The following is an 18,879-nucleotide window of genomic DNA, read 5'->3' as shown; positions in this document are numbered from 1 at the left end:
ATTACCCCTAGAACATTACAAGAACTCACTGCACTCAAAACACACCCTTGAAGGTTCAAGTGCCATTACCAGCACCCCACTGAAAGGACGCTTTGAGCCAACATCTAGTAAAAATATCCCAGTACTCCATTAGTTCCTGCTATGAGCTGTCACTTCTGGGAAAGGAGAAACCAAACTCCTCAGCGAGAAGTTCCGGCCGGCTCCATTTGGACGCGGAAAGCGGCGGCGCTAGTCTTGCGCATCTTAAAGCACTTAGCAAATAACTGCCTTTTGAAAACAAAACTGTCAGGTGTTCTCGACTGGACTGGTGTTTGTCGTAGAGACTGTTTTATTAAAATACAAGTCATCATGCACAAGACTGCCCAAGAAAGACAGTTAGACTTCCATAAAATACATACATTCATGCATTCACTTTATAAAACAAAATGTTGTTGCTGAAATCTGTTCCAAAACCTAGTGTAGCCTCCGTAGGTGGTATTTTAACACAGAGAGAATGCAATTCCCAGAATGCATTGCAACAAGCTCTGTGAAACAAAACGAGTGTCGTTTACTTTTGCATTAATTACTTGTAATGAATTGAATAGCAAAAATGGACTGTTTACCCAAAGTATGGTCTCATTAGTTTAGAATCAATTGTGAGCACGAGTCGGCGTGCCGCCATCTTGGAACAGTCAGCGTGTCGTCCCTCACAGTAAGAATCAATGATGCTACAACATTTTACAGCTTCTGGTTGTGAAACCGCCGAGATTGAAATTCCCAAAGAAATGGGATAACCTGTCGCCGGTGAGAATGTGTTGGTTTGTGTTTTGTTATGCATTATCTCAATAGTACAGGTTATTACTATGGTACTTTTTGTTGTTGTATTGTGTTAGTTTAGCTAGCAAAATCATCTGCTGAAGTCTATTGCAGATATATATTCATACATGCGTCTAACTACAATTGCAGACGCACTGTCAACTTGCTCTCCAATGTTCACGGACCGGCTTTGACTGTTCCAATATGGCGGACGGATTGTATAGCGGCCCATAGAAACAGCCGCTAATGGAACATTTATATATCTGAATGTGAGATTCTGCCCATCTAGAAGTTCCATAGCACTTGTCTATATAGGCAGTATACTAGATTTTGCACCACAATAATCAATCTTTATATTTGGAAAATACATTTTTGTAAACATTTATCCTTTATCTGTGTCTTTTTAAATGCTCATGTTGACAAACCAATGATCCAGAATGTATTTTGAAGTCCTCTGGTGAATCCTGTAACTCCATAGTTCCTTTTTATAGTCCATGGATGGCACTCAAAAGAAAGCTTATGAGTAATATGTTTAGCGGAGCATGATCATATACAACAAGTTATAAAATGAACGATCACCTCTGGTGGTTTTGAAAGTGAGCCACCTTCAGTTTGAATTAAACCACATTAGCAGCATCTACAACACAAGGGCTGCATCTGAAATCACATACGTCCCTACTATAAAGTAGGCGAAAAACGAGTGTAAAAAGAGTAGTAGGCCTATGTCTGAATTCACAGTATTCATAAAACAGTAGTCGGATGACCTACAGTACTACTGTCTGTGTCTGGTCTCATTCCTGTTTCTTTCCTTTCCGTTTCTGGTCTAATTCCTGTCTGTTTTCTGTCCATTTCATGTTTCTTTCCTGTCTGTTTCAAGTGAAGTGTCTGACAACATGAATGTGAATGTAGTACATCCGGATTACATTCCTACTACAGACATTCATACTACATAGAATGTACTTTTTAGTGGTCGTGGGGTAATTACATATTCAAGGGAAGTACCTAGAGACTATGCAATTTCGGACGCAGCCACTGGTTATGAATGGTTTCTCCTAATCTGGGCCTGGAGGGCCACTATACTTTAGAGTTTAGCTCCAACCTGTATCAAACTCACCGGTTAGCTCGTTCAGGCGTGTTTGATTAGGCTTCGAGCTTAACCCAATGAACCCTGCTTTACGAGCTTTCCCTTACAATGACGTATTTGATGAGTCTCATTGATCCTCTCTTGCCCCTCAGATTTGTCCTGTACCTGCCCTTGCGTCGCCTCCGGCCTCTCCAGCTCAGAGCCGCGAATACCGAACAACAGCAGCAGAATGTGACGGTAGCGCAAGTCGCTAAGGCCACTAGTACGGTGTTGGCCGCCAAATGCCACACCGATGTCAAGCTTCCTCCGTCCCCAACGGGTCGAGGTACGTCACCTGTAGTGATGTTTCGGCTGATGTAACCCTTCGTGTCGTTGGGGTACGGTTGACTATCCAACATGCTGCTAGTAGGGGAAGAACTCAAACTATTTGCTGATTTGCCCATACGGGTGTGTGTAAAAGTTAGGGTCAGGTGTCTAGGGGTTGTAGAGTCATCAGTGGTGATTGGAGGACTGGTGGTTCTTGTGTCGCTGCTAATTGTCTGTTTTGGTTGGGATAGAATAGTAGTTTGGGTTGGGGTAGAAGTCTCATATGCAGGGGTATTTTGGGTTGATGTTTGAAAGGGCACGTTTGCAGATGTTAAGGGCTTTGTGGGCGTCCACTGTGGCGTAGTAGTCGTCTGTTGGGGATTGAGCGTAGAGTCCATTTTAGGCTGTGACGTAGTTGATATAACATGCTCTGACGTGCTTTGAGCAGTTGTGGCTTGTATTGTCTCATATGCAGGGGTATTTTGGGTTGATGTTTGAAAGGGCACGTTTGCAGATGTTAAGGGCTTTGTGGGCGTCCACTGTGGCGTAGTAGTCATCTGTTGGGGATTGAGCGTAGAGTCCATTTTAGGCTGTGACGTAGTTGATATAACATGCTCTGACGTGCTTTGAGCAGTTGTAGCTTGTATTGTCTCATATGCATGGGTCATTTGAGTTTGGGTTTGTAAGGGCACGTCTGCAGAAGTCAAAGGCTTTGCGTTTGTTAAGGTTTCCGATTGTGAAGACGCAGAAGTCTGGGAAGTAACTGTCTTGAAAACATCTGTAGTTTCTAGATACTCATCCGACTTGGATAGCGAGGTAGTCTTGGCAAAAGATTGCGTAGTGTTTTGAGCAGCCGTCGCTAAAGATTTTGTAGTCTGTACAGATGCAGTTTGTAATCCCAAAGGCTGTTGGGTAGTAAGAGCTTCATTGATTGGGATGGAGGTCAAAGTAGAGTCAGTGTAGTCAGTTGTAGAGCTTGGGTGGGCTGTAGTCGAGGGGTTTGGGATGCTGTGGTTTAAAGTGTCAGTACTTGTATCAGGTTCATCTGTCTGAGAGGTGGTTTGTGTAATATGATGCAGGTTTGTTGATTCCCACTGTGGCGTAGTAGTCGTCTGTTGGGGATTGAGTGACGTAGTTGATATGATGTGTTCTGATGTGCTCTGAGTTGTTGTAGCACATCGAGGGAGGTTATGTTGTACTTCAAGTGTAGTAGGAACAGCTCGAGTGGTTTGTTGGGGGGTTGTAGGTTTTTTTGTACTAGTGGAGGGAGGACTGATGGAGCGGACGGGTGGATAGTTGAACTGACGCTTGTCAGAGGTCAGCGGCTCTGAAACATTGAGCCGCGAGGAAGACATGTGAGGCAGAACACGCACGTTGGTGGTGAAGTGCTTCCCGAACACCAGCAGGTCCGGATCCACACCTGAGAACCAGACATCGCAATCAGATTATTAATGAACAAGCTTTATACTTGTAGGCTGAGGGAATGTTCATTTCATCTTAAGTGTTTCCACGCTAAAAATGCATGTAGTTTCAATTCTAGTGCACACTTTTTCAGATTTAAATTATGTAGAAATGTCTTGTTTTGATCTTTATGTTGAAGATGTTTCGTGTATGCATTCAATCCTCATTAAAAGAAAAGGAAAGATCATCATGGTTTTACATTTCCTCAAACCAAAGTAGAGTTTGGTGTGCAGTTTCTCACCTTTAGTGACATTATAGAGGATGACATTTCCTCTGCGGAGAGGAATGCAGCTCTCAGCGGTCGGACATTGCAGATGAAAGCAGTTCACACTGTCCTGAGTGGTGTTGAAATGAAACACAGCCAGGTTGCAGGAGACTGTGCATGCAATTCAGAAATTAATTTACAAAAGTCTTTATGACTGTTGAAGATTCTGAATTATACTTAGATTTATGCATTTCCATTATATATTGCAACCACATTCTTTAAAAAATATTTGATTGCATTTTAAATTTTGTCAAACTTAAAAAAAAAAGTTTTTTCATGTATATATTTAATCATTCATTTAGTTAAGAAACAAATACCCTACATGTCATATGATATACTATTTGATAAATAGATATACTTTGAAATTAATATTTTCACTTACTATATTACTATTTATTTTTTTAAAATTCAAAAGTATTTTACATCTGCTATAACTTTGTGTACAAATCTAGTTTATACTTTAAACTTGGCATTGAGTACTATGAATAATATTGACAATTATGACAAATTACTTGTGATGTTCCATAATTTGTAATCTACTATATTAATACATGCAAATGTAAATATCAGAATATCTGTATTATTTTACGTGCATTATGATGTAGCATTTGTGTTGTCTAAATTTCACTGCACTAGATTTAAAAAAAAGTAGAATTGTGTCAAGTTAAACATTTAACAAAAATTAGTTTTAAACACTAAAAAATATATATAAAAAAATAGATATAGCTTATAATTCACAATGAAGACAACATTTTTTTGGACACACTTAGTCAATTAAAACATCTGAATGTAATTGCAAATGCTGTATGATCTTTTCTCTTCACTAACTGCATTCTGCGTCATCATTTTCTCTTTTGATCAACTATTTCCGTGATTTTTAGTGGATGTATGAAGTCAGTTCACTAAAGTTCACTCAGACCTAGCAGAGGAACCACATGTGTAGATCAACATGTTCCTCTAACTACAAACACGTGTTTTCATGTTTAGCACTATCATTAAATCAACCAAACTTTTTTGGTGAAACGTTTTGCTGTCTTTCTTTCAAATAAATGACACTTGCTTTAATGTTTTGTTGATGCAAAGACATTCAGACGTTTTTGAGTGTTCTTGGGCTACTTTAGTTAGTCAGTTTTTCCAGTTTAAAGCATAAACTCACAGTTTGGTGTAAGACAGCAGGCTCTGCTGCACTTGAGCGCAGACTCGTCCTGATAAACCCTCAGGATATGAGCTCCTCTGCGCTGAGATTCCTCTATGTCCACATACAGTCCTGGATATCTGCGGATCCAGCAGCTCTTATAGTAAGATGTCGGAGAGCAGCTGGAGTCCGAGGAGCAGATCAAACCCAGAATCCACAGCAAACTCCATGGCACGGTGGACATTGCGCGCTTCATTCGGCTGGTCTGCGAGGCTGAAGCTCAAGTCATGTTGTTTTGAAGCGCTCGCGCTCGTGTGTTTCTGGCGCAGGTGAGCGGAACCTGCGCAGACTGGAACAGGTGTGATGATGATGATGATGATGATGAACGCGCGTGAAGCGAGCGAGTGCGCGCCAGAGTTTAGAGCTCACCTCTTAATTCCGTGCTTAATTCCAGACATTCATTCATTTATTCAAATAAGTAAATGCTCAGATAGTGGTTTTATACAAATAATCTCTTTATTTGATGTAGCCTACATTTTGTTGTGTCAAAGCAATCACGATATAACCATTAAATGCAATCGCTATGCAAATTCTATAACTTTTTTTATTCTATAACAATAATTTTGTTCTATAAAATGCAACTTGTGTGGCCTTGTGGTCTGATCCCCTCAAAGGAAGTCAAAACCTAATTGAATTGTGTAAATATAAGAAATAAATACATAAATTTTACATATTCTATAAGGAAACAAAGTTTATATAATTTCCATCTGCCAAATAGGCTACACGCTGGTAAACGGTCATGTTCGCTGAGGAGATTTGCAAACATAGCAACTGGATGCCTTTCAATGTTTTTCTTTTTTATTGGACGAAACATCATCAAAATATAGAAGCCCTCCACCATGTTCGACGAACGTTTTCTTTCTGCTGCACTTCACGAGATCTCGCGATAAATGTTGAGAACGTGATTCAACGTATGTTTTTAAGTTGAGGTGGCAAATACTCTCCTTAAAGTTGAGACAGTGAAATTTAACATAAGTTGAATGAACAAATTCAGACACTTTAAGTTGTGCCAACTTTACAAACCTACACTGAAACAACTAAACTGTGAAATCCTTTTTTACAGTGTACACTCATTATTCATCACTTTATTTAGGCAGAGGGGCACAACAGCTCTTGCTATTTTATAAAGTAACACATATTAAAACAGCAACTAAAGAACTTTACATTACAACAACATTAAGAAAAAAATTCAATGTTTAATTTTGTAGGCTACAATCTATTTTTGTTAGCTTGAACATGACGCAAACACTCTATCAGTAACATTAATAGAATGTTCGTTAGCCTATGTTTTTTTCTCTATAATAATGTTCTGAAAATGTTAGCACAAAAATGCTATCATTGGAGAAATGATTTTTTCCTGAACATTTTAAATGTTACTTGTTTTGGAACATTCAGAGAACATTAAAAAAAAAGTAGCATTCCCATAATGTTTACAAAATTATAAAATGGAATGTTCCCTTAACATTCGCATAACCAAGAAAAAAGTTTTAAATGTTCACTCAGAATATACATTATTATTATTATTATTAATAATAATAATAATAAAAGTTACATTTTAACATATAGGCCTACATTCATCACAGGTATTATGATCAAAATTAAAAGGCACTTTTTATTATTTTGTTTTGTTCACTGTAAAAAATTATATAATTATGACAACAAGTGTTTTTACATTGCTTTAATGTAATTTAATGTAATTTAATTTGAAATGACTTAAATAATCAAGTTGATTGTACTTAAAAAAATTAAGGCAGCATTTTTTTAGTGTTGTTGAAGACATAATGTTGATTCAACATACAGATCTTGTAAAAAAAAAAAAAAAAGAAAAAAAAAAAAGTGCTTTGGTTAACCTTTTTCAGCCATTTAGCATTCAACGTTATATAAACAACAACTGACAATATTTCAGGCATGTTTCAATGTTTAAGGTCGTTTATGTGTCGACTGGGAACGTTTTCATAACTTAATGCGTATTCTTGTCAGCTGGGACACGTCCCATGCCAGCTTGCCCTGTGGAACACCATTGGCTCTTTGTTCCTCAGATGAGAAGTGTTTGATTCCTTCTGGAGAAATCAGAGAGGATTATTCTAACTGTGCAGGGCCAGATTTCCAATCACAGAAGCTGATACTATTTTCCCCGTTTGTGACTCATTTCCACTGTTTGTGTGTGTTACAGCCACGGGTTTGCCAAAAGACACTTGGATCAGGTTGCCGAGTGGCTTTCACACTCAATTTTCCAAAATACAGCAGATCTATGAAGGCTGCGAACACTGGCTGGAGAATGAGCTCTCAGCGCCAAGGTGAAGTTGTTGCACTGGGATCAGCCTCGAGTCTGCCAGGTCAGGCACTGAGAGCACACAATACAACACAGTTTGAAGGGCAAATGTTTAGTTTGACATGCACCATGAATAGTGCAGGGCCATATGTAGCAAAATAAAGTGCTTGGAACATTTCATATAGATTTTTGCAAATTATGTTTTTTGACTTCTTCAGACCCTATAGTTTGCAAAACTACCTGTTTCCGATTTTTTCCCGGGCTGCACAGGCCCAAAATCCAAGATGGCGGATATATCACCAAAAATTGCAAATAATCGCCTTTTTAAACATTTCAAATGGATATATGTTAGGTATATCATTATATACATACATTTTCTAATTAACTGATTGACTTGGGTAATAAATATGACCATGGGTAACATGAATTATCATGATTATCAACCAATGATGGGTGTAACCACCATTATGCTATTTATTGGCATACCCGGAAAAACGCATTGACTGATTAAAAGTTTCCTTCATATAACCTAATAATCATTTTAATTAAAATAATGTCCTGCGCTCACCACAATAATTCTGTTAACAATCAGATGAAGCCAATGGGAAAGATGGGAAAGATAGCCAGCCCTTGTTACTAGGAAACGATAAACAAAATGAAACTTTTGAGCTTTTGCAGGAAGAGGGAAATTATTTTTCCAGCCTGGGCAACTGGTGTTTTTTTACTTGCTAGGACCCCACTGAATACAAAACAACCTGTTTCCAATTTTTTTCTTCATTTTTAGTGCCAAAATTCAAGATGGCAGACAATATATGCAGAAAAATCACAGAAAATAAAATATATAATCTTTTCACTTCTATTAAGGCTTTAAAATGGTAAACTTTTTGATGAATGTATTCCTAATTAGGCAGACAAGTGAGACAGACTATTTTCAAAATATTTATTGGATCATTTGCCAAAAAATTGTGTAAAAAAAAAGAGAAAAATTGGAAAAACTGAAGAAAAAAAAATCTGCATTTTGTTTCATTATTGAAGAGTTCAACAAAACAGTCAGCCATTGTCACTCAAGTATTTATCCTCATCACTCTCACTGTCACTGTCTGACTTTTCAATATTGGTGCATGTCTCCTCAGAGCCCTCACACCTGCAAAGTTGCGTGCATGGTAAGTTGTTGCTCTTGCAAGAACACCTTCTACTGCATTGGCTGGCAAGACAAGAGCACTTCACAAGCTCCACAACAGCCTCTGGTGCTGGTGGAAGTTTTGACAGGACAGGAGCCCATTGCCCATCAATTTGCCTCCATCCCAGTGATAGTGCGTCAAGAATCTTTGGAGCAGGCACTGTATCTTGTGCCCAAACATTTGCTTGCCAGTGTGCTCTCAGAATGTGCTCTGTAACTGCTCCTGAAGTGGGACATAGTTTTTCCACTCCCTGGTTGGGTTTTAGAGTTTTAAACATGTTCCACCGAAGGGCTTTAGCTGTTTCATAACCAGGTTTGAAGAGCTGACACATGAATTTCTCACATCCAGCTAACACACCTGGAGATGGATGAGGACCTACACCAAACCAGCAGCAGCATTACCAGGGTCCCATGCACTCACAGGTTGCGATACCACAGGCCATGTCCATGGGAAAGGAAAGGTTTCTTGTTTCAAGTCATTCATGGAGACAGATGATGATGTCATTAATGCACTTTGTAGGCTTGGTGTAGGTCCTCATCCATCTCCAGACGTGTTAGCTGGATGTGAGAAATTCATGTGTCAGCTCTTCAAACCTGGTTATGAAACAGCTTGTGAAGTGCTCTTGTCTTGCCAGTCAATGCAGTAGAAGGTGTTCTTGCAAGAGCAACAACTTACCATGCACGCAACTTTGCAGGTGTGAGGGCTCTGAGGTATGGCAAGCCGTTTTAACTTTTATTCATTTCCAGGATATGAATCCTTGATATCCAGTTCTGGACTGGTAATCTGGCATACCGGGCAAATGCCCGGTGGGCCGACGTGCTTTTTGGGCCGATACATCTCATTTTTAAAAAAATTTTTTTTTAATGGCCCATAAAACTCGTACATCGGCGGCCCATTCGTTTTGTTTTGTTTAATTGACGGCGCTGGGTTAGTGCCGGTGTAATGCATTGGTCAAAAAAAAGTAAGCGTTAGTTTTTTTTCCCACTGACAGACCGGCCCATGAAACGCGTAGATCAGCGGCCCATTGGTTGTTTTCTTGATTGATTTCTTGACACTGGGCTGGCCCAATCACATCTTTAAACACCTCCCCCTTTGGGCTTTGAGTGAGCGTGCAATGTCAGTGTGTATCTGTCAAAATAGTCTGAGAGATGGAGAAGAAACGCAAGGAATGTACAGAGAAATAGCGTGAAAAATAGATACAGGCCCTTCAAGCAGACGCTGTAAAATGTGTCAAAATATATATGTTTTCTGCAGCAGCAGGACCTTCATCAGCTCCAGTGGCTGATGAGGAGGATCAGGAGAGAGATGAGAAAGTGTAGAGTCCGCGGTAAGCAGAACTACTTTCAAAACACTTTGGCTATGAGTGCAGGAACCCATTACCCAGTTACGCATTATTTCCACATCTGCATTGTTGACGATTACAGAAATTTACTAGAACTTTAATGAGACGTGTTTTTATCCATGTTTTCCGCCAAAATAAAAGCTTGATGCAGTTTCCGTCAAAATAAAAGATCATGTGCTTATCTCTTTCAAGTTTAGAAATGAGTACAAAACTAATTATGAAAGTTTTCTTTATTTTTCAGTGCATTTGTTTTGCAATATATGGCTATTAGGCTACTGTCATGAGATTAATATTATAACTATTATTATGTAGTAGTGTAATATAGACAGACACTGCTACTAAAAGAGGTATGATTTTTTCTTTGTTTAATTTGCACACTGAATATGGGTTGGAGCTTTTTAATTTTGAACTCTCAAACTGCACCAGATTAATGAATTTAACATTAAAATGCACAAAATATTCTTAGGGGGGGCATGCCCCTGAACCCCCCTAGAGAGACAGAGGTCCACCCACCACAGTTTTACCAAGATCCTGTGGGAAACACTGGTATTGCTATGCCAATGCAGCTTATAGCTTGTTTTTTGGATGCATCACTGTGGAGTATAGTTCAATTGTATTAATAAATTACAATTTTGTACTTATTTCATCTGTTAACTCGTTCCTACTCACTCATTACATGGCATTAGAGGTTTTAATGAATAGGAGTTGAACAAAAACATATTCAAGGGCGTGCAAAGATGGGTGGTGTTTATGATCATGTAGTGGGCCAGTCTGGGCCAAAATGCCAGGGCCGATTTTCTGTCCCAGTCCAGCCCTGTTGAAATCAACAATTCAATTTTCACTAGTTAAAATTATAATTCTTGATATCAGGAATAATGTTTCTACTAGTAACAATGGCTATTTTTGATATCAGGAATTATATTTCCACTAGTAACAATGCTAATTCTTGATATCAGCATTTACATTTTCACTAGTTAAAATGATAGTTATTGATATCAGGAATTAGATTTCTACTAGTAACAATGGCAATTTTTGATATCAGGAATTACATTTTCACTAGTTAAAATGATAATTCTTGATATCAACTATTGAATTTCAACTAGTAAAAACTATAATTCTTGATATCTGTAATTGTATTTTCACTAGTGAAATGTCACCATAGGCTGCCATTCAAAATCAATTGTTGATATCAAGAATAGACATTTCAACTAGTGACAATTGAATTATTGATATCAGTAATTGCCCATAGTAACAATGTAATTATTGATATCAAAAATTATATTTCTACTAGTAAGAAATCAATTTGAATGGCAGCCTATGGTGACATTTCACTAGTGAAAATATAATTACAGATAAACAATTAAATTGTTGATATCAACAATTACATTTTTGATATCAACAATTACATTTTTGATATCAAGAATTCAATTGTTGATATCAACAATTCATATCCTACACGTGTTTTAAATGTTAAAAGAGCAACAAAACTATTACAGATATCAAAAATGTATTTCTTACTAGTAGAAATATAATTCCTGATATCAAGAATTACATGGTTACTAGTAAAAATGTCTATTCTTGATATCAACAATTAAATTGCTACAAGTAAAAATTTTCATTTTTGATATCTGAAAATGTATTTCTGATATCAATATAATTTCAGATATCTAAAATGTCTTTCTTACTAGTAACAATCACATTCATGATATCAGAAATTAACATTGTCACTAGTGAAAATGGAATTCTTGATATCAAAAATGAACATTGTTACTAGTAGCAATTCAAATGTTGATATCAAGAATAGACATTTCTATGGCAAGCCGTTTTAGCTTAAATTGTACCCAGCGTTACTCGTCGTAATTGCATTTTTACCAGTAAGAATTGAATTAGAGAGCTCTACAATTCAATTCTTACTAGTAGCAATTACAATTAGAGAGCTCTCTAATTCAATTATTACTAGTAAGAATTACAATTACAGAGCTCTCTAATTCAATTCTTACTAGTAACAATTCCAATTAGAGAGCTCTACAAATTAATTTTTACTAGTCATATATCTCCATTGACTTCCATTCATTTTTAATTACAGAGCTCTACAATTGAATTGTTACTAGTAATAATTACAATTAGAGAGCTCTACAACTGAATTGTTACTAGTAAGAATGCAATTACAGAGCTCTCTAATTGAATTTTTACTAGTAAAAATACGAATTAAAGATATGTATAATTGCAGAGCTCTGTAATTGAATTAAAGAGCTCTGCATTTGCATTCTTACTAGTAACAATTGAATTAGAGAGCTCTCCAATTGGAATTGTTACTAGTAATAATAGGATTAGAGAGCTCTCTATTTAAATTGTTACTAGTAAGAATTGAATTAAAGAGCTCTGCAATTGCATTCTTACTAGTAACAATTCAATTGTACAGCTCCGTAATTAAAAATGAATGGAAGTCAATGAAGACATATGACTAGCAAAAATTCATTTGTAGAGCTCTCTAATTGGAATTGTTACTAGTAAGAACTGAATTAGAGAGCTCTGTAATTGTTATTCTTACTAGTAACAACTGAATTAGAGAGCTCTCCAATTGTAATTACTACTAGTAAGAATTGAATTGTAGAGCTCTCTAATTCAATTATTACTAGTAAAAATGCAATTACGACGAGTAACGCTTGGTACAATTTAAGCTAAAACGGCTTGCCATACATTTCAACTAGTGACAACTGAATTCTTGATATCAAAAATAAAGGTTTTTACTAGTAAGAATTGTATTTCTGATATGTGAAACTGGAATTTCAACAAGTAAGAAATCAATTCTTGATATCAACAATTGATTTTGAATGGCAGCCTATGGTGACATTTCACTAGTGAAAATACAATTACAGATATCAAGAATTATAGTTTTACTAGTTGAAATTAAATTGTTGATATCAAGAATTATCATTTTAACTAGTGAAAATGTAAATGCTGATATCAAGAATTCGCATTGTTACTAGTGGAAATGTAATACCTGATATCAAAAATTTCCATTGTTACTAGTAGAAATCTAATTTCTGATATCAATAACTATCGTTTTAACTAGTGAAAATTGAATTGTTGATATCAAGAATTCATATCCTGGAAATGAATAAAAGTTAAAACGGCTTGCCATACTGAGGAGACATGCACCAATATTGAAAAGTCAGACAGTGACAGTGACAGTGATGAGGATAAATACTTGAGTGACAATGGCTGACTGTTTTGTTGAACTCTTCAATAATGAAACAAAATGCAGATTTTTTTTTTTCAGATTTTTTCAGATTTTTTTTCTCTCGTTTTTTCCTTCTTCTTTTTTTCGCCCAATTTTTTGGCAAATGATCCAATAAATATTTTTAAAATAGTCTGTGTCTCACTTGTCTGCCTTATTAGGAATACATTCATCAAAAAGTTTACCATTTTAAAGCCTTCATAGAAGTGAAAAGATTATATATTTTATTTTCTGTGATTTTTCTGCATATATTGTCTGCCATCTTAAATTTTGGCACTAAAAATGAAGAAAAAAATTGGAAACAGGTTGTTTTGTATTCAGTGGGGTCCTAGCAAGTAAAAAAACACCAGTTGCAAAAATCTATATGAACCGTTCCTAAAATAACAATTCCCCACACTAGAAAATCAGAGTACAAACTAGTGGTATTATTAAGAATGCCTATACTTTTATTCTTACATTTATTTTTGGCATTGATTCTTCATGGTTTAGGTTAAGATCATTTTGTAAATGAAGCAACATCAGTATCACTAAGAGTCAGAATGCTAATATTTTCACAGCATCAGTAGCCTACAATACATGTCGATTAAAAATAGTATTATATTTTATTATGATAATAAAAAACTATGATGTTTAACGAATTATGAACTACAACATGTAGGAGTGTCTTTGCCACTAGATGGCGCCAGATCCGTTTTAAACTCAAGTGCCACGCTGATTGGCTGAAGGATCCCAAACATGAGCTGTGACGTCAAGGGACAAACTTTGGAAAGTGTATTGGCACATGTATTAATGATAATATTCTGAATGGTGTAACCATAACTTTTAAATCTGATTCTAAATACCTGATTTGTTATAGATTTGTTTTCTTTGCAAATTATATACACAACAAAAATGTTTTGTCTTCAGTATATAAGAAAGCAAGTAGAACGACTTCAATTTGCAATGCCTTTAATTTGTCTAATTAATTTCTTACTCTCATGTTCTTTATCTTTCTTCTTTATCTTTTTCTGTTATTAGCAAAATTATTAACTTTTTTTTTTTTTTCTCTATTCTGTTGACAATGGGTGTATTGTTGTTAAATTTTGTGTATTCTACAAAAAATAAGTAAATTTCATACTTTTAAGAGCCTGCAAAAAAGAATCGGTTACAGGCAAAACACCTTTCTAGTATAGTAAATTATTAACAATTTGTTGCTTGATCAAAAACTCTAAATTTTGACCTTTAGGGCTAAGTGTTATCAGTGTTTATACAACACCGTTTTCAACTAAAACTTTTTTTTTTTTTACTGGCCGTTCAAAAACTTAGTAAGTAAATGCTTACTTTTGATAACAGGTTTCCAAGTACAAGTAGAAACTGTTATAGTCTCTGTGTAAAGTACAAAAAGGTGATTTTGTGAAAACAGTGACGTCATGCATATAAGTTATTACGTGTTCAGTCTATAGGCGCGTGGTGTTTCTTTACAAAGTGACATCGCACATACAGCGATTTTTGGTGAAAAAGTGGTCGCTGCTCAACTTCAAACCTATTTGTCATCTCACAACCTCTATGAATGTGTCCAATCAGGCTTTCACAACCTCCACAGCACCGAGACAGCACATCTTAGGAATGTCAAGGATCTCCTTATGACTAAATTTGCATTTTAATTCTATTAGACATTTCCTCTGCATTTGACACATTATCTCACAATATTCTCGTTTCATCTTTGTAACTGCCATATTCTGGTTCACTTCCTCCCTGTCAGACCGTCAGTATCCGTCTATCTGCCAGGCTAAGTCCACCTTGCTCCTGCTCCTGTCTCACACGGTGTTCCCCAGGGTTCTGTTATTGGACCTTTTCTCTTCATCATCTACATGCTTCCATTAGGTAACATTATCCTTCATAGCTTTAACTTCCATTGCTACGCATATGACACCAAACTTGACATCCATTCTCAACACACTGCTCCTTTCCCCACCAACTCCATATCAGCTTATATTGATGATATAACATTTCATGTTATGTATGTTATGTTATCTACGCTCATTGTATCTGTATTGTCTCTTTGCCTGCTGTTGTGTTTACTTGTTATAATATTGTAAAGCGACCTTGAGTTTACAGAAAGGCGCTATTTAAAATAAACATTATTATTATTTTTATTGTTGTTTTTTGTGTATCCATGTGAACAGGGAGCATTCTGACAACGTTGTCGTCTGTATGCAAAACTTTTCAAAAACTCAATGGAAAAGTTAGTAGGCCTACATCGTTGTCATGCAAATGTACCTTTTTCTTAAAGCAACACTAAGGAACATTTTTTACCTTAAAATAATGTTTCCAAAATCGTATCAGTGATTCATCAAGTCGTAACAGGGTGAAAGGCACTTCTGGATTCGCTTTGCAGCCCTATATCTGCTATAACCACACCATGCAAGTTTGCCAAACCGGGTCGCGTTTCTGTAGTTCGAATGAGACATAAGAAAACTACAAATTTGACTTGCTTTACGGCAAGCGTTACAATAGTCATTATTTAGTTTTCCTTTGTTTCTGATGTCGCAATACATCATACTTTCATGAAATCATGCAACATACTCTACCTTGTCAGTGGACATCGTTCATTCCAAAGCGGGTGCTGGATAAACAGCGAGTGTGCGTGCGACACTCTGCGGGCGGAGTGTCGCACGCACACGCACTCTCAGAAACAAGTAATAAAAACTCGTTGAGTGTTTTAGCGCAATTTTCTGACCTCATGGGATCACAACACTAAGAGATAGTAAATCTTTTCCTGGATTTTTTTTGTGAGTTCCCGAGATTATACCTTCCTTAACATAATGCCGAAAACCCGAAGTCTCTAGGTGGTCTGGTTGAGGAGTAGATAGAAGTGCAAGATTGGTGCGCACAGACAGAACAGAAATCATGAGTTAACAATCGCAATTTTGTCCGGTGGAAAATTGCGCTAAAAAAGGTACAAAAGCTGTCACTGGGACAGTACCCTTCAAAAGGGTTCTAATATGTACCATTTAGGTACTAATATGTACACTGTTGGTACCAATATGTACCTTTGAGGGACTAAAATGCACTCTTTAGGAACAAAGGTGTACCTTTTGAAAAGGTACCGCCACAGTGACAGCTTCTGTACCTTTTTTTTCTGAGAGTGGGCGGCGAAATTATTTACGACAGCGGTAATGGACAATTCCGCTACCAACCTGTAGGGCGACCGAAGAGGAAAAGTTCCTTAGTGTTGCTTTAATAGAACCAGAACTGCCCTATTCTGGTTCACTTCCTACTTTTACATCTCTCTCCGCCAGGCTAAGTCCATTTCTGCCCCTGTTTCACACGGTGTTCCCCAGGGTTCTGTTCTTGGACCTTTTCTCTTCAACATCTACATGCTTCCATTAGGTAACATTATCCGTCATGGATATTCCATTGCTAACCCAACTTTACATCCATTCTCAACACACTTCTCCTCTCCCCTTATCGCGGATCCAAGTGAACGGGGATCTTTTTGACGGCGTTGTCGTCTTTACCCGTACATTTTCAAAAACGCAATAGAAAAACTGTTCCGTTTTTAGTAGCTACATCGTTGTCATGTAAACATACCCTTTTTCTTAATAGAACTAGAAGTTAAAACAAAATGATGAGCACCAGAACAACAGAAATAACTTCAAATCATTTTTAACGGATAACACACGCTCTTTATTCCAAATATCAAACCGTTATCTGACACGTTTGTGTTTAAGTACTGAAATAGATTCCGGTAAAATAAGCAGTTACATGTTTGTTTTTACAAGCCCTTGTGGAGAAAAGCCATGAATCTCTCATCACGAGTGCTTCCTCAGATCGATATGAATTTCATTCAGGTTAGACTGTTTTAAGTCAAAGTTTTCCACATCCAAGATGGCTGATAAATATACAATGTAGCAAATCTATGAAAAACACATCAACATTCAGTACTTGAGTCTGTCGCTTGGCGTTCACGTTTGCCCTGATATATGGAGGAAAGTCTGCTGTTTGTCCACTTTTAGGTTAGTCAGATAAGTGACCATCATTCCCAGCTGTATTCCATACTAACAAACGCTTACACGAACACTTTTTGGGCTAAAATGAGATGAAATGAAGAAAACGGAAAAACTTTCACATGCATTTCGTCCTATTACAGTTCCCATTATACAAAAAAGAAAAAAAAGGTCCCACTTTATATTAAGTGGTTTTAACTACTATGTACTTACATTGAAATTAATAATTTGATACAATGGACTTATTGTGTACATACATATTTGTACATTGTACTTATATTTTAAAAATACCTGCAAGTAATCACAGCTGTAATTAATTTATTTACATTTGCAATTACACTGTTGACCCTTCCCTTACACCTTAACCCACCCTTAAACCACACCTGTCCCTAACCTTACCTGCATCACACCTCAATAGCAGCACAGGTGTTGGTAACACTTTATTCTACAATGTCCTTGTTACAAATGTTATATGTAATTACCATAGTAATAACAGTAAATTATGCATAACTACATGCAACTAACCCTCAACCAAACCCTAATCCTACCCTAACCCTATATGTGATCCTGGACCACAAAACCAATCACATGGGTCAATTTTTTGAAACTGAGATTTATACATCATCTGAAAGTTGAATAAATATGAATTATGGAAAATGAATTTCCATTGATGTATGGTTTGTTAGGATAGGATAATATTTGGCCGAGATGCAACTATTTGAAAATCTGAGGGTGCAAAAAAATCGAAACATTGAGAAAATCACCTTTAAAGTTCTCAATTTATGTTCACGATTGTGTTGCATTCACTCACAAAAATAAATGTTTTATATATTTACGGTAGGAAATTTACAAAATATCTTTATGGAACATGATCTTTACTTAATATCCTAACGATAATTTTGACCCGTGCTATTGCCACAAATATACCCGTGCGACTTGTGGCTGGTGACGTGATCCAGGGTCACATATAGTAAGTACATGTAGTTAATTATTATTATTCAGTACTTAAATATCTAATTACACTGTAACAAATACACCTGTAACAGGAAAAAGTGTTTTACAATACAACATGAACACAATAAGTACTTATTTTTCGATGTAAGTACATAGTACTTAAAGCCACTTAATATAAAGCGGGACCAAAAACAAAATCAGATGTCATGACATTCAGATTTGGGATTCCGGCAGATTCTCTTCTTGTGCCTCTGAACAGTGAGTGTTATTAGAGAGTGGTTTGCTCTCTGTGTCCTCGTGACTCCTGCAGAAGCGCAGGGCGTTTGGGCGTTTGGCCTGTAGGTGGCGCTGTGGCACTGTAGTGTTGCAGGACTGTCAGTCTCAGTCTTTCAGCAGTCTGTAGATGTGGTGTTGGGCTCCGTGCTCGCTGGTGGACACCTCAAACACGTAAGCGATGCATAGCAAGGTTTCTAGAGTGTCTCTGTTGGTGACCACCTACGACACAGAGAGAGAACCGGGGGAATTCAAAGAGAGTTTCGTCCATAAAGAGCACTTCCTTAATGCAACATATTTCTGAGTGAAACAGGATCAACTTGAGACTTGATTTTAACCCACTGGTATTTGACTGCAGGGTGGACAGTATGAATACCAACAATGTTTTAGTTACTTTCTTTGTAAACAAACATTCTTGTACATCTAAATTTGTGAGGACATTCGAAACAATGCAACAGTAGCCATCACAGCTAACCTGAACCCTAACCCTAAACCTGCCTTTAACCTAATTAACATACACA

At 36.8% G+C, this 18,879-nt stretch overlaps 1 protein-coding gene across 2 annotated transcripts in view; it reads right to left on the bottom strand.

Annotated features, from left to right (window-relative positions):
- Window positions 1–16,792: 16,792 nt before the first annotated feature.
- tead4 (TEA domain transcription factor 4) overlaps window positions 16,793–18,879 on the bottom strand; it is a 34,527-nt gene continuing 32,440 nt past the window's right edge. For both annotated transcript variants that reach the window (XM_084095802.1, XM_084095803.1), the window contains one exon: window positions 16,793–18,580. In XM_084095802.1, coding sequence (XP_083951928.1) covers window positions 18,467–18,580 — 114 coding nt within the window. In that variant the 3' untranslated portion in view covers window positions 16,793–18,466. The remainder of the gene's footprint in view (window positions 18,581–18,879) is intronic.

The sequence above is a fragment of the Abramis brama genome, assembly GCF_963993115.1.
Source record: "Abramis brama genome assembly, chromosome: 20".
Classification (NCBI taxonomy): Eukaryota; Metazoa; Chordata; class Actinopteri; order Cypriniformes; family Leuciscidae; genus Abramis; species Abramis brama.
Note: the sequence above shows the minus strand (reverse complement) of the source record. Positions and strands in the feature narration are given on the sequence as shown.